The sequence below is a fragment of the Pelodiscus sinensis genome, chromosome 14 (assembly GCF_049634645.1).
Source record: "Pelodiscus sinensis isolate JC-2024 chromosome 14, ASM4963464v1, whole genome shotgun sequence".
Taxonomy (NCBI): Eukaryota; Metazoa; Chordata; order Testudines; family Trionychidae; genus Pelodiscus; species Pelodiscus sinensis.
Window position 1 is genome coordinate 24,955,244 of NC_134724.1, and position 25,752 is coordinate 24,980,995.

General features: G+C 41.9%; 1 protein-coding gene across 4 annotated transcripts in view; it reads left to right on the forward strand.

Annotated features, from left to right (window-relative positions):
• The window catches only part of LEO1 (LEO1 component of Paf1/RNA polymerase II complex), a 64,113-nt gene that overhangs the window by 19,007 nt on the left and 19,354 nt on the right, over positions 1-25,752 (forward strand). For 2 of the 4 annotated variants that reach the window (XR_012895761.1, XR_012895762.1), the window contains exon 12: positions 10,349-10,516. Coding sequence is in view for 1 of the 4 variants with exons in the window: in XM_075897251.1 (XP_075753366.1) it covers positions 10,349-10,447 (99 nt within the window). In the remaining 3 variants the exon portion in view is untranslated. Of the gene's footprint in view, positions 1-10,348; positions 10,603-11,146; positions 12,934-25,752 lie in introns of those variants that run through there. The other 2 variants (XR_012895763.1, XM_075897251.1) reach the window with 2 other exon arrangements.

The window sequence follows — 25,752 nt, forward strand, 5'->3', positions numbered from 1 at the left end:
TCTCATATAAAACGTTGTATTTTTTCTTTAATAGTCTTTTTTAGACGTGTTGATTTATGCTCATTAAAGTGAAACAAATGCTACAATTCTGCAGTTTCACTTACTGAAACATCAAAATTACTCTTTGTATACAGTTTAGTTTGGAGTGTGGTTATTTGTGAGCTTATAATATGGAAAACCTTCCATGCATTGATAACTTTTGAAGGAATAAAAAATTAATTTGAATACAGGCAGTCCCCGAGTTACGCGGATCCGACTTTTGTCGGATCCGCAGTTACGAATGGGGATTTTGTCACCCTGGAGGACTGGAGCGGCGGGACGCCTGGTCCCGCCGCCCGCCTCCTCCGGGGCGAGAAAAGCTGCTCCCCATCTCCCTGGTCTGCTGGGGGAGCCAGCAGACCAGGGAGACGGGGAGCAAAGCGGCGGAGGACCCGGGCCGGACCCGCGGCGCTGATCTGGAAGCGCCACGGGTCCGGCCCCGGGTCCTCCGCCGCTTTGCTCAGCATCTCCCTGGTCTGCAGACCAGGGAGACGCTGAGCAAAGCGGCGGAGGACCCGGGGCCGGACTGTGGCGCTGATCTGGAAGCGCCGCGGTCCGGCCCAGGTCTTCCACTGCTTTGCTCTGCGTCTCCCTGGTCTGCTGGGGGGGGACGCAGCTAGTGCCCCCCCCCCCCAGCAGACCAGGGAGACGTGGAGCAAAGCCCGGGGCCTGTGGTAGAACAGGTGGGGCGCTGCCAGTTGGTCCCACAGCACTGCTCCTTGGCGCTACTGGACCAACCCGGCAGCACCCCGGCTGCTCTGCCCCAGGAGTCCTGATTCAGCCGCTGCTCATCAGTTTCAGCAGCGGCTGAATCAGGACGCCTGGGGCAGAGCAGCTGGGGTGCTGCTGGGTTGGTCCAGTAGCGCCGAGGAGCGGCCGTGCTACTGGACCAACCCAGCAGCACCCGAGCTGCTGTGCCCCAGGCGTCCCCAAGTCAGCTGCTGCTGAAACTGACCAGCGGCTGACTACAGGAAGCCCAAGGCAGAGTTGCTCTGCCCCGGGCTTCCTGGAATCAGCTGCTGATCAGTTTCAGCCACTGTTGAATCTGGATGCCAGTTCCGACTTACATACAGATTCAACTTAAGAACAAACCTACAGTCCCTATCTTGTACGTAACCCGGGGACTGCCTGTATGTGTTTTGCACATATAGACAGTGTACCATGATGTGTATATATAGCTTGAATCGGTAAAATCCTCATCAGGAGTATTTTTGTTTCCCAATCTTGTCCAAACCCAATGGCTAAAACAGGGAAGTTGATTAGGATTCCATTTTGTGTTGCTGTGTCTGAGACTCTGCTTATGGGAATAGAGGCATTTGTATGAAATAACTAAAAAAGAACTGGGGTATGTGAAATAACTGAAAGCAAAGCACTGAAACTTTGTCTGTTAAAAATATTCCAATAGTGTGTATTTGTTAATTTATTGAGTAAATTTGGTGCTCAGGAAGGTGAGGCGCTGTAAAATCCTTGTCCTTAGTTACACATCATAGCTGTGTCTAGACTGGCAAGTTTTTCCGCAAAAGTAGCTGCTTTTGCGGAAAAACTTGCCAGCTGTCTACACTGGTCGCTTGATTTTCCGCAAGAACACTGATGATCTCATGTAAGATTGTCAGTGTTCTTGTGGAAATACTATGCTGCTCCCATTCAGGCAAAAGCCCTCTTGCGCAAATGCTTTTGCGCAAGAGGGCCAGTGTAGACAACGTGGTATTGTTTTGCGCAAAAAAGCCCCGATCACGAAAATGGCGATCGGGGCTTTCCTGCGCAAAACCACGTCTAGATTGGCACTGATGCTTTTCCGCAAAAAGTGGTTTTGCGGAAAAGCATCCGTGCCAATCCAGACGCTCTTTTCCGCAAATGCTTTTAATGGAAAAACTTATCCGTTAAAAGCATTTGCGGAAAATCATGCCAGTCTAGACGTAGCCACTCTGTATTGCAAGAAACCCTATTTAATTATGCTAGTGCCCTTACTCCTGTACTAGAATTCAGGCCTTTTTCTACCTTAAGCAGATGTTAGCAGTTGTTTCTTTTGTGATATGTGAACACCAAACTCATTTTCATTTAGAATCTCAGGTAGGCTTTGATTCTGGTTTCTCAGAAGTGGAAGAATGGTGAACTAATCTCCTGTGCTGTTTTAAGCTACATCACCATCCATTTTAAAACAATTTCATTGTAAGGCTGAAGTTTGTAACATTGCCACACGGGGGTGCTCAAGCACTTAAAATATGAGGTAATGGTGACTAGCAATGCACCCTCTGAATGTTTATCAACAGAGACTTGGAGGCATTTACTGATAAATATTTTCATAAAAAAGCACTACGCTCATCTCTCAAACAGGGTAATATCTTATTAATTTGCACCGTGCCGTCGGCTACCTAGTAAAATACACAAACAAAAAGTATTTTTTGATGCTGAAGTGCTTTGTGCAGCATCAAAACATCAAATTATCAAGAGGATAAAGCATATTTTTGAAGAGCAAGTAGTATTCCCATTGGTGTAACTTAGGGAAATTTTGTTGTACAATGAAGTGAGCATTTTCAAAATACAGTAAACTTCCGATAATCTGGCACCTTTAGGACCCAGGGGGTGCTGGATTATCAGATATGCCCGACTATCGAAAGTGGGGGCTATGAGAGGTCTGACTCCAGGAAGCTGGGGTAGAGCAGCTCTACCTCGGGCTTCCTGTAGTCAGCCGCTGGTCAGTTTCAGCAGTGGCTGAATCGGGGACAGCTGGGGTGCTGCTGGGTTGGTCCCGCAGCGCCGAGGGGCAGCGCTACGGGACCTACCCGGCAGCACTCCAGCTGCTCTGCTCCCAGCTTCCCCGATTCAGCCCCTGGTCAGTTTTAGCAGCGGCTGAATCAGGGAAGCTGGGGGCAGAGCAGCTCCAACGGTCTGGCTGCCCGGAGCACTTCCGGGTTCCTGATGGTGCCGGACCATCAGGAGTGCTGGACCATCGGAGTTTTACTGTAATTGTACTAGATAGATGTCTTTTCAGATGCCTAGAGCAAATAGGGACTTCACTGGGTTTCTAGATTATAACTATGTCATTGTGGATAAAAATTAAGCAGAAATGAGCCTTAATAGAATTCTTAAATCCAATGTTAGCTTTCACTGTTTTTTAAACAATTTTTAAAGAGCAATGACTCTTAAGTATAGTGGAAGAGAAGGCTAATGTTACTGCCTAGACTTGAAGATATCTATTTAAGTAAGAAATTCAGTTACTTACTACTTTGTTCATTATATCAAAATTGATTAGGCTCCAATGTAAAATGTCTGCCATGATAGAAAATTCATTTTTTTTAAACTGTTCATACCAAAGCAGTGAACGTCATAAGAACAAGGAAAACGCTCAGGACTGATCTTACAGGGAAATTAACTGGTAGTAACAATGTTATGTAGTTTTCTGTTGGACTCAATCCTGCATTTTTTTTTTTTTTTTAGCCAGGCAAAAATTCTCTGGTTAAAATGAGTTTCGACTAGCTGAAGACTGCAAAGATAGATACTCTCATTTGTCTAGCTAGTACACTAAACTTACTCTCTATGGCAGTGTTTTTGTTGTTCTGTATCTTGTTAATTGTGGTGTTAAATATGTTCATAGGAAATTAAAATGAGATGATGTCTGGAGAGCTGACTTTAAACTGAATCAGATCTGAAATACTGAAAGTCAAAACCCAGCTTCAGCTTTATGTTAGGATACTAAAAAATTGGACATCCAACCTCTAGCAAGACATTATTTTGTCACTTAGCAAACAGACAAAAAGGAGATGTGAAATGACAAATCAGATAGCGTAACCATACTGTATATGGAACAGATATTATTTAAGACAGCCTGTAGGATAAACTAGGAAACAGGGAAAAATACGGGGAGTTGCTTTAGTAATCAAAATTCATGCTCTCTTTTCCAGTGTAAGATTTAAAAATACAGGTGGGACCTCCCTGGTCAGGCACCCTGGGGACCTGAGTGGTCCTGAACTAAGGAGTTTGCTGGGTGAGGGAAGATAAAGGCTTCTCTCTGGGCTGTGGGCAGCCTTGGAGCCTGGGCTTTCCTCCCCACTGCTGGCCCCATGCTGGGGCTCCCAGAGTCAGCTTCCAGCTGCTGCTGGCCCCTCTGTGCTAGGGTTCCTGGCCAGGCTGGGGCTTCTCACTGGCCCCGCTTGCACCTGGGATCCTGGCAGGGGGTTCTTCACACCCACCAGGGGCTGGGGATTCCTCCCTGCCGGCTGGTGCCAGCCCTGCTGCCGCTGGGGTTCCCACCTATGACTGGGGATTCCTGGCAGCCGCTGCAGAGGCTCTGCGGCGTGGGTGGGTAGTTTGAGCCCAGGTTTGGACTCCCCACCCACTGCTGGACCAGCCCCTGCCAGCCCAGCAGAGGCTCCCCAGCACCCGTGGGACTCTCAGCTGGCTCATGCTCTCGCCTCCAGGGCTCTCTTGTCCAGCAACTTCCATTGTTCTTCCTTCCCAGACCACGGATGTTGCTGGATCAGAGAGTCCTGGATTTGGGAGGTTCGACCTGTACTTTTAATTTTTCATAAATAAATCCAATTTTTGCCTTGCAGTCCCATGCTCGAAGTCATTTTGCACATTTGATAGTACACATTTTTTACTTTTTAAAGAGAAATTAATTTAGAGAACTAAATGTTTACATATGTGCAGAGCTTTCATTTAATGTGCTTCAGAAGCTGGCATAATGGCAACTTTCAGCTTAATGGTGATTTACCATATTTCAGACAAAGAAATGTAGTGATTTACTCTTAGTAATTCTGTCTGATGGCTTAGAACATCTTGTTGCATGGTAACTTCTTATTTGTAAAGGTGTTTCCCTTCTGTATCCCCCGCGGTCTCTCCTCTTCCCCCAGCAGCCTCTATCCTTGAGGAGCTTGGACCCCTCAGACAGGGGCTGCTGTATCAGAGGCAGCAGCATAGGGTGACAGGCAGCCAGTCCACAAGGGGAACTGGTTTTAAAATTGGCTCCCTTTGTGGACTGGTTCCCACCTGGCACCCCAAGCGGCTGCCTCTGATACAGTAGTAAGGGGCAGGGGGCTTCCTGGGAGTGGGGCTGGCATTCACTGACTGCTAGCCGTACTCTGGTACTATAGAATAGTCGACTAACTGCTAAGAATTCATGTGGTTAGTCATTTGTTCTGTTACTCACTATCTAACATCCCTAGTCCGGTGGTATCTTAGAGATTAACACAATTATTAGGCCATAAACTGTTAGTCCCTAAGGTGCCACAAGACTCCTTGTTGCTTTTGCAGATACAGATTAACATGGCTAGCCCTCTGGAAATACTGTGTTTTAGCGACTGAACCCAAAGACTTGATAGATTTGAAAATTAATCAGTTTATAAAGTTAGATATTTATTTGTATGGTGTTAGCCTTGCGCCATAGGGACAAGCATTTAAATCTCCAGGTCAAATACATAAACATAAAGTAGGATCTATATAAAATATAAAGGACATTGTAAAATAAACATAGTAAGAAAATACTGTAGGAATCCCATAAATCAGTCACCTTACCTGTTAAATCCAAAGCTAGTTATTTCATGCGTATCAGATCCTAAACATATACAATAAATACATAGCACACTGAATCTATTATTCATGTAAATCACATGGTATTTGTACACAGTAGCCCTCACTTTGGTGTGGTAGGACTCACTCCGCTACAAATTATTTTAAAAAACTTTAATGTTTAGCAACTTAACCATTTTAGGCCTATAGTTAAAGGCAACATGGATAAATAATGTATCCGCAAACTGGATAATAAATCAGTCCAGTGGTCAGGAATAGCAAATCTTTGTATTATTATGAGTAGCAACTATTTATTTCACAGTAGATTGAAGAGACCTTGATCATTAATGAGCATAGTTTTTGATTTGACGAAAACTCGAAAAACGCACTTGCTATTGATGAACAGGATAACTGTGACCAGTAAATTAAAACAGGAGGGAAGAGAGTTAGTTTCATTGGTCCTGGCTAATACTTTCTTATCACTATCTTAGAAGCCCACCATATTCTTGTCAGTTTTAGGAGACAGGGACTTGGGCATTCTCTAAACAGAAGTTCTACTGATTTCACTTGTGTATACATTCTTTAATTGGTTTGAGTGCTTTGCATCAACTTTGCTTAGCTTGATTCCTTAGTCACTTAACATTTAAATTGATTCTGTAAGGTACTCTTAAACTGATAAAAGATGGTTTCCCCCAAGGAGGCTGTGCTGATTAACTGCATCTGTTTCTAAACAGATTTAGTTAAATTGATACACTTCCTTTGTGTTGGGTGGGATCTCTTCCTGTGCTTTTGTCCCACCTTCGCCCAACCCAACAGTGTCCAGTTCTTTATGGATCAAATCACAATTCAAATGATTTGAGCCTTCTTGTAACCATCTGTACTGAAGTTTTCCAGAATCTACTATAGCTGCATTATTTAAACAGGTATTTAAGTATTGGTTTTTGGCCATCAATAGTAATGATTTCCTTGCGAAACAGAAAAAAAAAACCTTGGAAAATAGTGCTACCTCTAATATTCCTCCACATTTTGGTTCATCATCCAAACTAATTAATTTAAAAGTGGACCAACCTGATTGTCACTCTCTACAGATTTGCAAGAGATGTCCTTATCTATCTCATAGCAGAATTTTTTTTATTTCAGTTCCTTATACTCTCTCATGTGCTGTTTAACTTAGACCTTTTATTAAAGGATCTCACCATTTTATAATCTCATTATGTGATTATCTATTTTATCTATCATGAAAATAAGACAGACAGGGTTGTCCCCTTCATAATTCATGATTCTTATGCAATCTCATTAATTTTGATGATGTGATTATACATTCTCTGATTTGCTAAAACACTTGGCATTTATTAAATTAGCACTATTTCCCAAGTATTTTGAAGAGACTTTTTATACAATATCTCAGTAAATACTGTAGTATTCCCATGTTATGGCTGGGTAAACAGTCTGAGAATTGTTACAACTTGCTCAAAGACAGTGTCAGGATTAGAGATAAGTTAGACCTTAGGCATAGTGTTTTGGTCCCAGACCTGTGGCCAGGCCATATTTTTGGGAAAGGACTGAATACAGTGGTCATCTTGCCATTTGCCATAAATTATAGTCTCTAATCCAGTGTTCAGCCTTCTGTTTTCCCCCATTGATTTGATCTTTTGATTTTTGTCCAGCTACATCTCTTATGAGACTTGAAGCTCTGTTTCAGAGTTTTTCTCAAAACGTTAGTTCTAACAGTATACTGCAGAGCGCGTACGCGTGTGTGTATAAAAATGTCCTGTGGGACAACAAAATGACTTCATCATGTCATTGGCATCCACATGTGGCCATTGCGACCCACCTCTGCCTTCAGCCATTTGTTGTGGTCAGCTCTGGCCCCTCTGCCATCCAAGCCCAACCCCTACCCTCCCCAGGTCACGCCGCGTCCCCTCTGCCAGCCAACCCTGACCCTTCCTCCCAAAAACCCCTCACTCCTTCTGCTGAGACCCTGCACCCCAGCCTGCTACTGCCAGACAGCTGCCCCCAGAGAGGGGGTTGGCGAGCACAGCAAGCAGGGGGCACAGCCCCCTAGTCTTTTTTAATAAACATTTCCATGCAGTTATTTTGAAGTGCTTTCTCCTTTTGCTCATTGGGTATGTGTTAAGAATAGAAACTAATTTATAGACCGCACATGATAAAATCATAATATCATTTCTCTGGGTGGCTGCAAAATTGTCAAGACAAAATTTCAAACATGCTGGTTGTTTGTTGCTGTTCTCTGGTGGGTATATTGGCTAGGGATGTTAAGTTTCAATCAGCTAATCGAGAAGTCAATGGAATTTCCATCGACTACTTTATTAGTCGATAAGGGATGGGGTGGGACGCTCACTATCCTGCACCTCTGCCTTTTAAATGTAGTAAGAGCCGTGGGTGGCTCTTATTACATTTAAAAGGCAGAGGCACAGCAGGGACTCAAGTGGGGACTGCCAGGCTCTGCCTACATTTAAAAGGCAGAAGGGCAGTAGTCGGGACCCAGCATGAGTGGGGACTGCTTCATCCCTGCTCTTGCTGTTTCTCCTGCTGTGCCTGTGCCTCTGCCTCTCCTGCCCCTCTGCGGAGACGGTGCTGGGTGGGACCGGTTTTTAAACTGGCTCTTGCTCCCCCTCCTCCCGCTACCTCTGATACAGACACAGCAATGGGGGGAAGTGACTAGTTGAGTAGTGACTTGACTAGTCTCTTACAACCCTAATATTGGCTAGGGATGTTAGATAGGGTGTAATTGAATAGTTGTGTAACCGTGTCAAAATTTAGCTGTTATATGACTATTCAGTTGTCCTTGGGAGCAAAGTGGTAGCCAGGGAGCTTCGGGCCCCACTCCTGAGGAGCCTTCTACCATCTTGTGCTACAGCAGCCCCTGGCTGCAGGGAGCTTGGACCCCTATGGACAGGGGCTACTGCTGCAGGAGCAGCAGGAGTGAGCTCAGGCCCACTGCTGACAGAGGCTGCTTCGCGTGGCAGCTTCTGCTCCCCCACCCTCCGCCCTGCTTGTACCTCTGGTAGAGGCAGCCGCATGGGGGGGGGGGGGGGGGGGGGAAGGGGGAGAGGCAGAGGCAGCTCCGTGCAGCTGGTGCTTTTAAGCTGGCTCTGCCCAGCACCAGTTCCTTCCCCTCCTGTTGGCTTCTCTCTGCCCCCCTCACCCTCTGTGCTGCTTCCTCTCTATCAAGGCAGCAGCATTGGGGTGGGGGGCAGGTAGATCCAGTGCTCATGGGGAACCAGCATCAGCTTCTGCCCCCCCCTCCCCCACTCCCTTTGCTGCCTCTGATACAGAGGCAGCAAAGTGGAGGGGGGCAGAATGTGTGTAGTTGACAGGATTAATTGATAAGCCCAGGCGTAGTTCTCTACACACTGACATTCCTAATATTGGCTGTTGAGAGATGGAGAGAACAGTCGGTCAGCTATTAGTGTATAACTTCCCCTGCAGTATTAAGGCTGGTAGTTACAAATGCCTAGCAGAAATTGCTCTCCCTGTCTAACTGCAAGACTAAAACTTTCACCTAGAGAAGAGCAAATTTCTCAGTGTACCCTTTGAAATGGGAGGTAGACCAATGACACACCTTTCTTATATCAGGATATTTGTGGGACTCCATGGCCGTGCTCAGACTTTTTTTTGTTGGTGTTTTCTACTGCTGTCTATGGCATTGTGGTGTATTAATGGCAAGCTCTGCTAATGAGCAATAGTTTATTCTACAGCCATTGTAGATAGGGATGTTAAATTTCAATTAATTGACTAATCAAATAGTCGATGCAATTTGCATCGACTATTTGATTAGTCGATAGAGCACCACTGCCTTTGAAGTGTAGCAACAGCTGTATGCCCCCACTGGCCCCGTGCTCCCCACAGCGTTTCAAAGCGGCAGCACCGCATGGAGCCTAGGATCAGCTGGGGACTCCCCCGCTGGCCCCAGGCTTCATGCGGCGATGTTACTTAGAAACTCCCTTTCCTCTCCCCCCGACTCCTGCTGCCTCTTTCTGATATAGGCGGGGCGGCAGAGGGGGGCGGGAGGGAGGGAGAAGTCAACTAGTCAACTAGCCTGTCGACTATCCGATAAGCATTTGCTTATTGGATAGTTAACTAGTTGTTCACATCCCTAATTGTAGAGAAACACTTTGCCATGAATTATCAGTAGCCTTTGTAGTCACGTAACAGGGTCATGTGACCTGTCTATGTGAGAGGAGTCCCAGGGCCATTTGTTTTGGCATTATTGTTAGCACTTTCTGAGGAAATAAGTTTTTGGTGTGCATCTTAAAATACCCAGTGTATAACTTTAGGTGCTGCTTTGTAATGTATATGTTTAATTTTTAAATGTGGAAAATGAAATTCAGCACACCAAGAGCCCATGTTATGCGTGACTACTTTTTTGCCTGGCCCAGGTTTGGTCCAGAAAGCAGTGTAATTGCACAAATGCAAGATAGCTGCATCTTCAGTATGATCCTGTAAGATTGGCAGGGCTCACCAAGCGGCGGCGAGCTTTGCTTGCCAGCCACACGGAAGCGCACGCTGCACATGCGCAGAGCGCGCTGCGTGGCCCCACCGGGCTTAAATCTACTCTCCACGTGCCTAATTAGATTGCCTAATTTGTCGAGCCCTGAAGATTGGAGAGTGTGGTGGGGGGATTGGGTGTGATGTCAGGAGTACTCTGAGTACTATATAAAAATAAATCATAAGTCTCAGTCCCCCAGAAGGGGACCAAAAGTTTTGCTTTTCCTTATCAAATTAAACTCAGTGAATTTTTCCTATTAGCTTAAAATATGTTGTGTTTTGCCCTCAGGAAGGTGAACCTTCTGGAAAGAGGAAAGCAGAGGATGATGACAAAGCAAGTAAAAAGCACAAAAAATATGTGATCAGCGATGAAGAGGAAGATGATTAAAACTGGGGAAAGATGAAAGCTGATGACTTTTTGTGTATATATATTGTACAGTTCTTTTACAGCAATGATGTAAGTAAACATAATGAGGTTATTTTGATAAAGAAAACTTCCACTGAGATCTGTAAGTCAGGTGTGAATAAATTTTTTTGAATTGACTTTTAAAAAGCTATTTCAATTTGATGGGTATGTTTGTGTGCCCCAACACTCTCTACACTGGGGTGCTTAATACATTTCCTGGTATAATACATTTCCATTTTTAGAATATTATGATAACCAATTCTTTTATTTTTTTGCATTATGGATAGTAAAGACGTATGCTGGCATATTTTGATGAATTATTTTAAGGCAGGTCTAGTAATCTATTAAAATACTGTAATTGTAAGCAGGATTTATCCCTGGACGTAAAATCTATACATTGAAACATTGAGATTTTGTGAATTAATGGATATAGCAAAAATCTCTTTTATGAGAGCAAAAAGTCCATTCATTGGTATGGTGGAGGAGAGATACCATTTTAATAGAATTCCTACATGTTTATATGTAGAGGTTAATGTTTTCTAAACTTTAGATCTAACTACAAGTTAGAAGGCACAAGAGTGAAAAGACAATAATGTATGTTGGACAAAATAGTTGTTTTGTTCTGTAAGCTCGTATGGTCTTTGGGTAAGTTAGTGATTATTGTTCATGCCTGTTTTTTAGAGGGAGCGAGCTGCATGTAGCTATGAAACAGGAGAATGGGTGCCTTGGATGGAGCAATTAAAGACTTCAGGTGTTAATCATGACCTCTAAATACCTTTTTCCTTTCTTTTTTTAACCACACAATACCAATTATTGAGCCACAAAACGATACAAACAGAAGGACCATCTAGAAGTTTTATCACTTCAGTTTTATAATTGGGTACTTCAGAACAGTTGCCTGTTATTAGGGTAGCTGATTGCTGTACAGCAGGGCTACTCAACATGTGGTCCGCAGGACACATACAGCCCACGGCCTGTTTGTTTGTGACCCATGCTTCAGTTTGAGTTTACACAGGGTTCAACATGCAGCCCACAAGTGGGATACTTTGAACATGACCTCCACTGAGAACACGCTCCACAATGGCGAGGCATCTTCCAGGCGGAGTGAGCATTGAAAGGCTCAAATGGACGGGCGGGCTGGTACAGACGGGTACAGGGTGTCAGTGTTTCTAGCCCCCAGGGAAGAGGTGCTGGGAGCACCGAGGCATTGTGTGAAAGAATCTATTTGCATTTATTTGCATGTATATGCAACCGCACTTAAGTTGTGGCCCTCGGCATGTGCTGTGAGTATCATTGTGGCCCCCGGGGCTTCCAAAGTTGAGAAGCCCTGCTGTACTGAATGTGATTTTCCTAGTGTATAAAATGATGGTAGATATTATCTATGTGTGTTACTTTTTCTTAATTGACTTGTCATGGAGTCTGGTAAATGTTGAATGTGATTGGAAGAGAAAACACGGGGGAAAAGGACTTGCTTAAATCCTTTCTGAACCAAAATCCATTAAATAATAAACCTCTCATAGCAGCAGGCAATCTTTTTATTACATAAATCCACCTAGTTAAAGAAGGCAAAGAGAATCTGTTAGGCCGCATCTACACTGCAACGCTATTTTGGGATACTGGAATATCCTGAAATAGCTATCCTGCGTCTTCTCAGCAAGCCCATTATTTCAGGCTCACTGTTCTAACGTCTCTGTAAATCTCATTCCATGAGGAGTAAGGGACATTTTAGAATAGTGGGTTATTTCAAAATTTGATGCTGTGCTGAGAGAGCTTATTTCGTAATTTGGCAATTTCAAAATGAGATCAAAATAAGATACGCAATTTGCAAGGCTCAAATTGCATATCTTATTTTGAACTCCGGTGCAGTATAGACGTAGCCTTAGTAATTTGCATCTTATTCAGTGAGATTCTGAGTTGGTATATAAAGCAATAGAAGGAAGAAGGTACTGTCTAAGTAACATTGTGCTTCTTGAAATAATTCGATGCCGTCTTAACCAGTCTAGCACTCTGAAAGGCTTCTGTCACTTTGAGTGTTCAGTGCTTTTGCTTCTTAAGTTAAAAAGACATACTAAAATGTTACTTTACATGCCAGCTTTTGAGCATTTAAGACAGAGTAATCCCTTTACTTTGTAATTGCAGTGCTACTTATGAGTTAATATGTTCCCTTAGGATTTTTCAGAATGAGACATCTTTACATCTGCTATAATTTTGACCTGGTAATCCTTTTAGCTGTATGACCTCAGCAGAGAGATTGAGTTTCTCCATCAAGTTACCTAGCTTTCACTTGTTCCTTTCTCAAAATAGAAGCCAGCTGTAAAGAAGCAGGGGCTTAATTACATAATATAGATGTAACATATGTTATCCCTGCACTGTCATAAAACTTCCCAATACGCTTTCTCAATCGAGTGCCATTTCACTGATGTAATTTTGTCTTACATTTACATTAAATTGGTAGTAACTCCTTAAAAGTGTGAATTTCTTTATTCAGTCACAGTCTAAATCACAGACGAAATGTTGACAAGGCTTTTCGTTGTAATGTGGTCGACTTCAGTTTCCAAAAGTGCTCTTTCTTATGGTTTATTGTATTTTAAATATAGGGATTTTTTAACAATAAATCTCATAACCTTACTTTCTATTGCTTTTTCATGCATTTCTCCTTTATAGACTTTAAGCTTCATTATCTCTGTTCTGCTTAGATTTTAATATCCACTTGTAATTAAGGCACTTTTATTATGTTAATCTTGTTCAGAATGGTCATTAGTTGTAAGTCTTCTGTTAGCTTATGTGGAGGCAATCTTTTCCCATTCTTGCCTCTTATTTGGGAATAATCGGAGAGGAAGAGTTTTTCATTATCATAAAGGAAATGTTCTGATATTTGCTATGCAGACAGTGCTGAGATCATGTGGTTTTTTGCATGTAGGACCATGTGACTTTAATACCTAATGTTGCCTAGTGATGCCCTTCGACTTGAGCCATTTTTTTTATACTTGTTCAGACTTGAGAGGCTTACAGAAAAGTTGCAGACCATTATTGGTCATTAGCCTAAGTCTTCATTGCTTTAAAATTCCTGGACATTCTGGACAGTTATGTAAGCCAAGTTAACAGAAAACAATGTAAAATCAGTTCGTTACTAAAATGCTCTACCAGAAAGTTACAGGTTTTAATTTGCCTTTAAAAATAATTTAAAAAAAAACCCAAACTGTGATGGGGCTGATATTTTGCAGCAAGCCTGTCTTTCAATCTCATGGGGCCACATAGGGACAAATAGTCATCAAAAGCAGAGGCTTATATTTTCTTGTATTATAAATTAATGTTTAAATGTAGGGATGGAAAATTAAAGGCATTTTACCACTAAAGGTAATTTCCTTCCATGTCTCTTGGATATGGGTCAAAATTCCATGGATGAGATGGCATTAATGTTGTTATTAAGGCTATTAGATTACCTGACTTCATTTTATAACTTGGCATGGTAAATATAAAATATCTTGTTATTTAAGGCCATGGGACTACAGTACTATGTTAGTGAAGTATTCTATGTCCAATGTTGACTGAATCAGATTAAATATATATTTAGTTTCACACTTTTCCTGCTCCTCTGTCAAATTTCATTTCAGAATTTTAATTGTTGTGTTTAGGAAAGCCATTTAAATAATCCTGGATAAAGCAGAATATTTTCAGGGTTTTTTTTTTGTCTGCTACTATGTAAAGAGATGAGGAAAACAGTCTTCCACCGAAGGGCTACTTCTGTAATAGAAAAACTTAGTAATCCGTAAATTCAGGCTATTTGGAGGTCTAGGGAAAATTGCTGGTGGATGGGGAATGCATGCCTTTATTTTCAATAAGTATAAAAATTTTATAATTTAAAGCTTTTTGCACCTGAAAACTAAAGGTTGGAATTTAAGTCTTTAATGCATTTGTATTAATGCATGGAAATCCCAAAGGACTGGCATGTCTGAGACTGAAAATCCTTCTGTAGCAACTACTCTACTCTGAACACAAGTGTTCGGTTTTTTTCCCCATCACTTATTCAGCAAACAACTGGATTTTTATTTGAACAAAAGGCATATAAGGTGATGATCTGATTTAAATTGTGTGAACTTGCTTATCTCCCTCTTCTATTTTTATAGATTATAACAACGTGCTATTTGGGTCACGTTACACTTTATATGAAGAGAGGTGTATCTTCAGAGAAGGGAATGAGGGACCAAGCCAAAAGGGCAGGGCTCCAACATTTATTTTTTCACAACATTGCCAGGAAAAAATGCCAAAAATGAAGTTGTGTAACTCTAAAACTGATCCTAGGCAGTTCTTGCTTGCACGTTCCCCTATTTGTAGCTGATAATGCTGTAGAAAGTCTTTGTTTTCTTATAAACAGGCCAATCCTTATTAGTTTAAGGGACATGGTTGACCTCCCACATTTGCCATTGTTAAATGGAAGAAAAATTCCATGCAGTTTTCTTGGAGAAGGCCTTATTTTTATACATATAATTAGCATAGTGGCCAAAAAGCCCTTCCCTTATACTCCATATTTACATGCTTATAAATTTATGAAATTTACATCTTGGACTGATATTTTCCATGCTCAAGTCTTTGCTGATAGTGAACTTTTGGATGGCGTAGGGAAACAGGCAGGTTTTTTTTCCCCCCATTTGGACAAAAGGAGGAATTTGTGCAGAACACTGGCAGCCTTTGTTGGAGTATTATGGATGATTAAAATACTGTTTCTGCACATGTCCTGTCTTCTGGAAAGTGAAATTAGATTCCAAATGAGCAATAGTAACAATAATTGAGTAGTTTCAGTCAGCATGCCAACTTCTATTTGTAATTCTTCCCAGGGATTCTGTGAACAAACTTTTGGCTACACTTGCTATTGTTTAATTTCTATGAAGAGAGAACCATTTCTTTGAAGAACAATGGAACTTCGGTGTAATAAATGTATGATATTATAGTATTGCATTGAACTAGAAATCTTGGCCTAAATGTTTGACAGACTGAGTCCATTGGTAGCACAAACATAGACGCAAACTTAGATGTGTCTCTAAAGAAGTGAACATTACTGGAGAAAAGTCATTATATTTTAAATGTCACAGATGAAACTTCAGTCATTCTGTAAACTATATTTCAAGTTGTAATGGGCATAAAAATCGACTTTGAGATTATAGTTTTAAAAAAATACCATTAGCCTTTTTCTAGTCAAGACATGTATGAAAGCTTTTGTGAAAATCTAATAGTGGGACACATTTTAGTGGTTTAGGTTTGAGTGGATAGCACCTTCAATGGACAGTGTCACAATTTTGAGGTCAGTCTCAGAAAATAGGAGCTGAGGAAGCATCTTTCTGTTATTGCTAATGGATTCACTGATGGACTCTTTGAGGTGTCTAGTACGTGTGGGTAAGGATGTGTGCCAACCCAAGGTACAGTTTTGTAGTGAACTACCATAATATATATGTGATATTCCTAACTCCTTGAACTTATGGCATTGTTTAGTATGTAGGTGGTATCCTGGAACAAAATGTGGGTACATCTTATCTTATGAGCTTGTAAAACATATTACACCGTCTAGTGAAATTTTATGGCAGTGTTGTATAAGGCTCAAAAATGTGATTTTATTTTATTTTATTTTTTTGTATGTAAACACCAACTTAACCTTGATTTGTTACTGTGTGCCTAGGCAAAGCTATAAAAATGATAGGTTTGCTTTAGATAACAGGATATATAAGTTATTTTGAAACATAGAAGAAAAGAGTTTATCCTCTTATGTGTGATCTAAGGATAGAACTAAGGATATGTGGAAGATAGAAAAACCAATAGTCCTTTCAGTGGAAAATATGGAAATGCTAACCCTTGTAAGCTGAAGTGTGTTGGTACAAATCAATGCTTTCCATTTGCCTTTTCTCTAAATCTGTGAAAGCAAATGGATCTTCATTTCAGCTTCAGTTTTCTGTGTGTGTATTATCACTTACGCTGCTTATTATCATATTCTCATTAATAGGCAACAGATTTAAATGAACAAAAGGTAGTATGTTTCACCCAATGCACAATCAACATGTGGAACTCTTTGCCATAGGATGTTGTGAAGGCCAAGACTTTAACAAGGTTCAATAAATTAATGGAAGATAGGTCTATCAGTGGCCATTAGCCAGAAGGGGCATGGATGATGATCCTAGCCTTGGTTTTGTCTCAAGCTGGGAATGGGCAACAGGGCATGGATCAGAACCTGTTCTGTCCATTCTCTTGGAAGTACCTGGCATTGGCTGAGGTCGGAATAAAGGTTACTGGGCCTTTATAAATAAAGGACCATTGGTCTGATCCATTATGGCCATTTTTATGTTCTTATCTAAAGGCAACCCTATCAGAAATCCTGACCAGACAGAGAAACTAGAATGTAAGATGCATGTCTGCGTTCTCAGCAAGTTATGGTATTCCGATCTGGGCAAATGTAAGGTAAACACTTAAAGTTAAATTAAGCATTTGTATGATCTGATTCATCCTGAAAAACAGATAAATTACACCATGAACACAATTCTGGGTACCACTACAGCCCATTAACACAGTCCTGAATGTTCTATAGAATATAGAGGTGCAACCTGTAGTTACTAAACAGGCACTCTCTGGTACAGCAATATTCATGGTCCAACAGGACCACAGATGTTCCAGAATCAGAGTCCCGACGTGCTTCAGTGGGACCGGCAGCCTGGCACGATGCAGGGGAGGGGGGAAGCGGGAACAGGAGCTTGGTGTGCGGCCCAGCTGGGCTTTCTGGGGAGCCGGAAAGCTGCTGGGGGAGGGGGAAACCTGGTGCATGGGTCAGCTGGGTAGAGGGAGCCAGGAAGCCCAGAGTGCAGCTCAGCTGGTGGAGGGGAACAGAAGCCAGTGGGGAAGATGGCAGAATAGGCAGTGGGGCTGGCAGCAGGAGGGCCAGAAATGACCTCCCTTGGTGCTTCAAAATCCCTTATCCTGGACCAGTTGGGTCCCCAGGGTGCCAGACCAGGGAGGTCCAACCTGTAGCTGTAAATAGAGAAGTGTATTTTGGCAGTTATTGAAATCTACAGAGCTCAGATATTGAGTTGTAACCCACATGGGGGCAATGAGACACATTCTCCTATAGTCTATACTATTTATTTGCTATTTTAATAATGGGCATAATTAATTTATATATAGAAAAATAATAAAATAGTTAAGGTTGAAGCAGGTGTTAAGAAATAAAATCAGATATCCTTTGCAGGCCAGTAAAGGATTTTCTCCCATTCGTGGACAGTACTGCTCTATGTTGGCAGTATGTGATCCAGCATTTTTCATACGTCTAGTAGTCATTGCTTCAATAACAACAATACTTTTCTATCCATCTATGTTAGTGGTGCTGCTGTGACTAGTGTGTGCAGGGCCATAGAGGTAGCACTGTCCAAGACAGCCACTTGTGGGTTTCTGCTCTGGGAATGGAATAGGGGTGAGAGTGTAGCAGGTGATGCTGTCAGTACCGAAAAAGAGGTTTACAGTGGTTGGTGACAACTTGCACATCATCTCTCTGGCCAAAGGCTAGTGTTGACTAATATTTTAATGGATTGGGTTTGCTCTCCAAACAGAAAGCTTGGAACTGTTGCACTCACAAGTCAGTTGAGAAGAAGTTATTCCCTTTGTGAAATAAATTATACAGGTATTCCCAGGGGATAGATTAACAACTGCCAGGCTCCCTTGAAGTTAAATGCCTAAGAGTGAAGCTCTTAAACTCTCACGTACGCCATGCTTTCTTAGAGAATGCTGTATGAATGTAGAGTTAATTGCTGTAATTATATTCTCATGTTAGGCATGCAACTTCATGCCCATTTTTCCAGAATCTCTTGCCATTGTGTTGCAGATAATGAAAACTGACCAATTGCATGGTTTTAGGTTAAATATGTACACCATGTAGATAATATAAGTGTGAACTTAGCTGAATAATCAACAGGCTGACCAACATCTTTAAGCATTTTGTTTTTGCAGTGTTAGTCCAGCACCTTCATGTTCTAAAAGACAGTTATGGAAAATCTCCCTTGCTTGAGTGAGAAATCCTGTGTCCCATCCCGACTAATGTTTTGCTGATGCATTTATTTTCCGGCAGTGGCTTTTGTTACTGGGACCTTGGCCTTCCAACCTCAGTGAAGTCACTTAAATTATGAGGAGGAGAAGGCAGAAGTGTGAATGGTGTTCTCTCCTCCACCCCCACACACCTTGCTGCCTCGATTAGAGGCAAGGTGGGGAGGGACGGGGGACGGGATGAGAACTGGTGCTGAGGCGAGCCAGCTTAAAAGCTAGTTCCCCTTGATACTGTCTCCACGGGGCTGGGGTAGGGGAGGCAAAGCCACAGTGCAAGTCCCAGCCTATGTTGGGTCCGTACTGCAGCGACTCTGCCTTTTAAATGTAGTAAGAGCCGCCTGGCTCTTACTACATTTAAAAGGCAGAGGTGCAGCCAGTGGCCTCTTACTGTATTTAAACTGAAGATCCACAGCTGCCCCTTATCAACTAAGGCTGTGTCCAGACTCAAGGGTTTTTTCAAAAAAAGTAGACCTTTTTTTGTAAAAACTTCACCTGCATCTAGACTACAGCCGTGTTCTTTCAAAATTAAATCGAAAGAACGCGGCTTTTCTTTCGACGGCGGAAAACCTCATTTCACGAGGAAGAACGTCTTTTTTCGAAAGTGCTCTTTCAAAAAAAGGCGTTCTTGAATGCAAACAGGGCTTTTTCGAAAGAGAGCATCCAGACTGCCTGGGTGCTTTCTTTCGAAAAAGCGGCTTGCTTTTTCGAAAGTACTGCTTGCAGTCTAGACGCTCTTCTTCAAAAGAGGCTTGAAGTCTAGACGTAGCCTGTGTGTGTACTCCATACAAATTGTACGGAGTACATGATTAGTCATTTATTCAATATTTAACTCCTTAATTTGACCCAGATAAGTGTGATTGTGTTCCCCGAGTGATTGGTAATGTTAGCTACCAGTATGGTGTGAGGTGTAAGCCCTCTTTGTTTCATGCTGAAATACTTGATGTGAGACTTGAGTTATTTGGTGATTAAACATTTTAGAATGCATGTGAGGCTAACCATTTCTCACAGAGGCCTTTTGCTCCCTTGGCTCCTATGTAGTACAACTTGCTTTAATCATAGTTCACTATTCTCCCTCACAGCCGCTGTAGTAGTGTTCTGAGAGGTAGGACAACATGAGCTGCTCTAAAAACGATTTGATCTGAGAACAAATGGCTATTTTTTCAAGTTTGCTTAACATATTTTTGGATTCACTACATGCTGAACATGTAAATGCATACAGTTGCACCTTGATACTACAGCAGTACATGCATTAGAAATATTTACAGGTATAAATAGCAGAGACTTCACCGCCTAGATGTTCAGCACAGACAACTAATGTTTTCCATATGATATCATATTATATAAATGTGTCTCATGCATACAAACTTCACCATCCACATACATTTAATATGACATGAAACATCACTTTTGCAATTTAAACCACAGTATGTTAAATGTTGTACAGTAGATATAACACCAAGTCTCTGTGATGGGGGTACAAAGAACTTTCAGAGTTAAAAGGAAAAATCCATCTGGGTTGTAAACACCCCTTTTTCCATACCTCCTACACTTTGTGAAAATAAACTCCTCTACCTGTGTTATCTCTCTGTCCTCTGGCCCATCAGGGTAAAGGAGTAGTGAAGGTCGATGAGTTCAAAGAACCAAACCAAAAGCCTTCATAAAATACTTTTGTAAAAGTCAGGAATAATTGGGAGTTGCTTTAGTTGACTTTTTTTCATTTCTGTAGTTGGTACATGATGGAAGGAGCATTTGATCTGTGACCCTGCTAATGTAGGGCTTGGTTGATTATCCTGGTTTTACTGAACATCAATAACCAAAATGCCCAATAGAGAGGGGGGGGGAACTTGAATTTTGTGAACAAGTTTTGATATGTGCTTGGTAAGCCCTTTTTGGTCCAACCTTTATCTGTGTTTTGTCTTGGTTTCCCAAAATATCTTACTTCGTCGGATTTTCTAAGGTTACATTTATTTTCATTGAAACTTTTCTGTTCATGTAGAAAACAGTAATTAATGCAAAATTAATGCAACAAGTTGCTTTTAAAAACCTCCTGGTTAATGTTGGTTTTTTTCCCCTTTTGAATGAATTGTAATGTGGGAAGTCAAGTAGGACAGTTCCCTTCTCTCCCGCTATTAATGCTGATTTAACAATCAGAAGATAAAACTGAGATGCTAAATTTCTGAAATACTGTGTTTTTGGATCCCATTGATTTCACCTGCAGTTGCAAATTGTCAGTGCTTCTCATACCTTGAGGCTTAAGTGGAACTTAAATTATGCATAGCCTCTTGTACTGGCCCTTTGTACAAGGATGAATTTCATAGGCAGTATTTGTAAGCATGACGGAATAAGGGTGTATTCGTTGCTACACAGAAAAAATGAGGTCATTTGGTTTTGGGGTGGGACACATGAAATGTCTTTACACTTTTGACCTGACCCAGGTTAATGGTGTTGGCAGGGTTTTATGGGCAAAAGCTGAGATTACTGCCTTGGGCTGCTTGCAGCTAGTCCATGCCATTGTTAACCGGCTTCAGAAAGGAACAGGGCAGATTAATTTAGCTATAACCACTCGAGAAACAGATCTTGCAGTCATTGTGGAAAGTTCTCTGAAAACATCCACTTAATGTTCAGCGGCAGTCAAAAAAGCAAACAATGTTAGGAATCACAAAAAACAGGATAGAGAATAAGACAGAGACCTCTGTATAAATCTTATTGCCTCTGTATAAATCCATGGTATCCATCTTGAATGCTGCATATAGGTGTGGTCACCTCATCTCAAAAAAGATATATTGGCATTTGAAAAGGTTCAGAAAAGTGTAACAAAAATATTCAGGGGTTTGAAATGGGTCCCATATGAAGAGAGACTAAAAAGACTGGGACTTTTCAGCTTAGAAAAGAGGAGACTAAGGGGGGATATCATGGAGGTCCATAAAATCAATACATGTATGGAGAAAGTGAATAAGGAAAAGTTATTTACTTATTCCTATGACATAAGAACTATGGGGTCACCAAATGAAATTAATACGTAGCAGGTTTAAAACAAACAAAGGGAAGTATTTCTTCATTCAGAGCACAGTCAACCTGTGGAATCCTTGCCAGAGAAAGTCGTGAAGACTGGGACTTTAATGAAGTTTAAAAAAGAACTAAATAAATTCATGAAGATCAGGTCCAGCAATACTTATTAACCAGCATCAGTAAGGAATAGCTCCTGTTTGTCAGGAGCTAGAAATGGATGACAGGAGAGAGGGATCACTTGATGACTACCTGTTCTGTTCATTCCCTCTGGGGCATCTGGCATTGGCCACTGTTGGGAGACACAATACTGGGCTAGATGGACCTTTGGACTGTCCCAGTATGGCCATTCTTATTAGGAGAAGCTTTTAACACAGCTTGTCTTTGTACAGCTTTTTGGTTCTTGTGACCAGTCTCTATAGCAGGAAGCTATGCAGCTTTTGTTAAACCGTTTATATGTGACTTTATTATTGTATGTTAGAATAGTTTCTGCAATAGCAGCAGAGCTAAGCGGTGTGAAATCTGCTGTTGTCAGATACCAAGCTGGTGCTGTGCCAGCTTGTTCATGCATTCGGGAGCTGTTCCTGCAGCTGAACAGCAGCTGGCAGCTTTCCTGCCTTGTCATGTGTGCTACAGCATTCTCTGACTGCCCAGCGTACTGATTCATAAGAGCAAAATAATATGCAGGGTTTATTAAGGACACGGTTGATATATTGATATGATCATGGGGTACAGAGAAATCACTTTCTACATGCAGCTCTTGAGCTGGGAGTCAAATGTTCAAGCTATATGTGAAGGAAATGTATATTGTGATTAAGAGCTCTGGAAACAATATATTAGACTCTCTACTGAAACAATGATTGTCAAATGTCATCTTTGAACGAGCTGGGTAGACAGTGGGTTTCAGCCAACATTTAACAGGGGGATCACACAAGATGTATTTCCTGTAATGGATGTCAAAGTGCTGGGGAACCTAATGTGTGGAGTGGGGAGGTGAAGAAATGAGAAATCTCTATATATATTTGTTTTTCCATTTTAGTACAAACCAGCCTCTGTTCTTCTGCACTTTTGTTGGGAATATTTACACTTTGTTCTGAAAAAATTGGAGTATGCAGCATTGGGAGTGACCCACTGTTTATAATTGAAGATGGCCAGTGGGTGAGGGAAAAGAGATGTAAGGTTCTTGGGGGTTCAGGAATATTCTCTTCTTGGAATATGTGACAGTTTGGTTTTTGTGAGTTCCCCTCCCCCTAAGTTTTACCCTGTTGTCTATAGTGAACTACAGTACTTTCCATAACAGGATATGTCCTACAAACCCGCCTTCCATGCTAGACCTGTCAAACTGTTTCTGAATGTTTGTTACTTACAAAGTTAGCTCCTTTTTTATCTATTGAATCATTCCTGAATCAGTCTTTTTCTCAAAATCTATTTATTCATAAGCATTTGTTGAAGAGTTTGGATGACTAACTTCCAACCTGTAGTTTTAGAAGTTCCAGCTTTGGCTGTTCGATGCTCAGGATGTGTGGTAGTTGCCTAAATCAGATGGCATGGTTTCCACTCCCAGTTTAGGTGACTGAAACATTTTTAAGCAGGAGAATAATGAATAGGAAATAACACTCATTCAGTATGTATTTGTGGATGAATTAATCATTTGTATTACATTCATGAAACTTCAGAGACACTTTCACAAACACCAAACAGTTGTCCAGACACTTACAAATAATTAATCTTATCATGAGTCATAGTGGAAAATAAATGCTGACTTGGGAATATTTTTGTGAACAAAACTGCTGTTGCCTAACCTCTTCTCCTCAAACCCCCAGCACCTATGCATGCTTTTATAAAATAGAAGGATATTGCTGCACTCTGCCTTTAGCCTTATGTTTCTCGACACCTGGTAAGTGCACTGCTAGCTGGCTAACATATACCATGTTAACGGTTCCCGGAAGTCACAGATAGATCTGTTCAGCTTTAGAACTCTTTACATTATCCAGTGCAGTTTCTTCCTTGCCTCGGTTTTCTTTGGTGTGTGTGCATTTCTTTGACATTTGATTCCCCCAAATTTATAATGGGATTAAAACTGTTGTCGGCCTTTTCACACTAGGTATTAGCTTTTGGTCTAAGTGTGTATTCACCAAAGGGTTTGATCACATCAGTTCATTCCCGAATCATAACAACATAGAAATGTAGGGCTGGAAGATAGTCCATCCTCCCTCTCTGAGGAAGAACTGAGTAAACCTAAAGCATTTCTGATACGTGTTTGCCCAACCTGTTCTGGTAATCCTCCAATGTCAGGGATTCCACAGCCTCCTTGGAAACCTGCTCCAGTGTACAACTACCTTTATAGTTCAAAGGTTTTTCCTAATATCTAACCTGAATCTCCCTTGCTGCACACTAAGCCAGTTACTTTGTCTGTCTTCAACTGTTTCCCCTCTTTCCATTTTTTCCTAACCTTTTTTCCTTCCACCGTGTCCCACCCATCCTGGCCTCAATAGGTCAAGGGTTAACATGATCCCGAGTCTCACTATTAATGCCTGTCATTAAGGGTGTGTCTATACTGCTGGCTTTTGCCAGCAGAGAGTATGCAAATGAAGTGCTGATTAGCATTTTGTCACACTTCATTTGCATAATCTATGCGAGCCGTTTTTGCACAAGGGGGTTGACTAGATTATGCAAATGAAGCGTGACAAAATGCTAATCAGTGCTTCTTTGCATACTCTCTGCCGGCAAAAGCCAGCAGTGTAGACAGCCTAACTGCTTGTATTTAGAGTGGCAGCCTTTTGCAACGTGGACTATGATCCTTTCCTTGCTCTTCTGCTAGTCTAGCCTGTTCTCTTTCATTTTGATTTATAACCGTACATAAGGGTAAGTTAATGGAAAAAACCTGGAAGGGACAGATTGTGTATGCATGGACAGCAGCATTCAGGAAGAGTATGCATTTAGCTGCTTAGGTTTCCATATACGGATTGCATAAGGGCTTAGAGGAGCAAGTGGGGCATGTGTTTAATTTAGTAAATGTCCTTTCTAACCCATGACAATGTTGCTTGCTCTCTATGGAGAATATGCCCTCAAGGGGCCCATTGACTCAACAAAAATAGTGGTGGTCATCAACGCTGATCACATACTCCAAAAGTAATCCATCAAATAAATTATTCAGTGAAAGTTGCTGTTGCTCATCACATAACAAATCGGACCAGTTTTGCTGGCTGCTATTATTTAGAAACTTGCTGAAGAGGGGACTTTAAGATTGGCTTCTCTTAAATAACAGCTGTGGCAGAATGCTAGATGCCTTGCCTGAACACCAGCCAGCAGAGTTAAATCTCCAGGTACATCTCTCTCAGATGTACAGAGTGGAACAGCAGGTTGAGAGCACCAGAATAGTGTCTGCCTGGCTGTCACAGTAGATAGGAGCTGGTAGAGGCAGGGCATCCCAACCAGTCGATTAGCGATAAGGTTGTAGCCAAAGACAGGGAGGGTTGGGTGCACCTTTGTCTTTTCCATTTGTTATGAATGGCTCACACTTGCTTCAGAGGCATGGAGAGGAAAGCTTTCATGATGAAATAGTGTTTTGTTGTTGCTGGTCAAGCAAGCCCACAGAAGAAGAGCCACGTGTTTGCCTATCAAAGTGAAGCAGTTATATCAAAGGACTCTCTGTAGCAATACACTTAAGAGTCAAACACTTGTGTTCTCTTTCACTATGTGCAAAGGCTCTAGTTGACTTCATAAAGAGCAGGCCTAGGCACATAGAAAGAAAGGCAGACCTGAATCCTCTCCTGCCTTGGCCATATGTAGTCATTTGCATCTGCAAAATGAATACAGAATGCGTTCATTCTGAGCTAACTGCAATTTACACTTGTGTCATCCAGAGGTAAATGTCAATACAAGGTGCATGCAGTGTTGCTGCAGTGGAAGTCCCAGGATATTAGAGAGACAAGGAGGGTGAGGTAATATCTTTTTTTTGGGTCAACTTCTATTGGTAAGTGGGACGAGCTTTCAAGCCATGCAGAGCTCTTCTTCAGACCTGGGGAAGGTATCACCATTATATACAAGCAGGGCTCGACAAATAATACAATCTATATGCCCGTGGCGAGTAGATTGCAACCCGGAAGAGCCAGGTTCGGGCGATCTGTGCGTGCACAGACAGCCGGACAGCGCGGCTGGCGAGCAGGGTTTGCCGCGGTTCAGTAAGCCCTGAATACAAGGCAGAA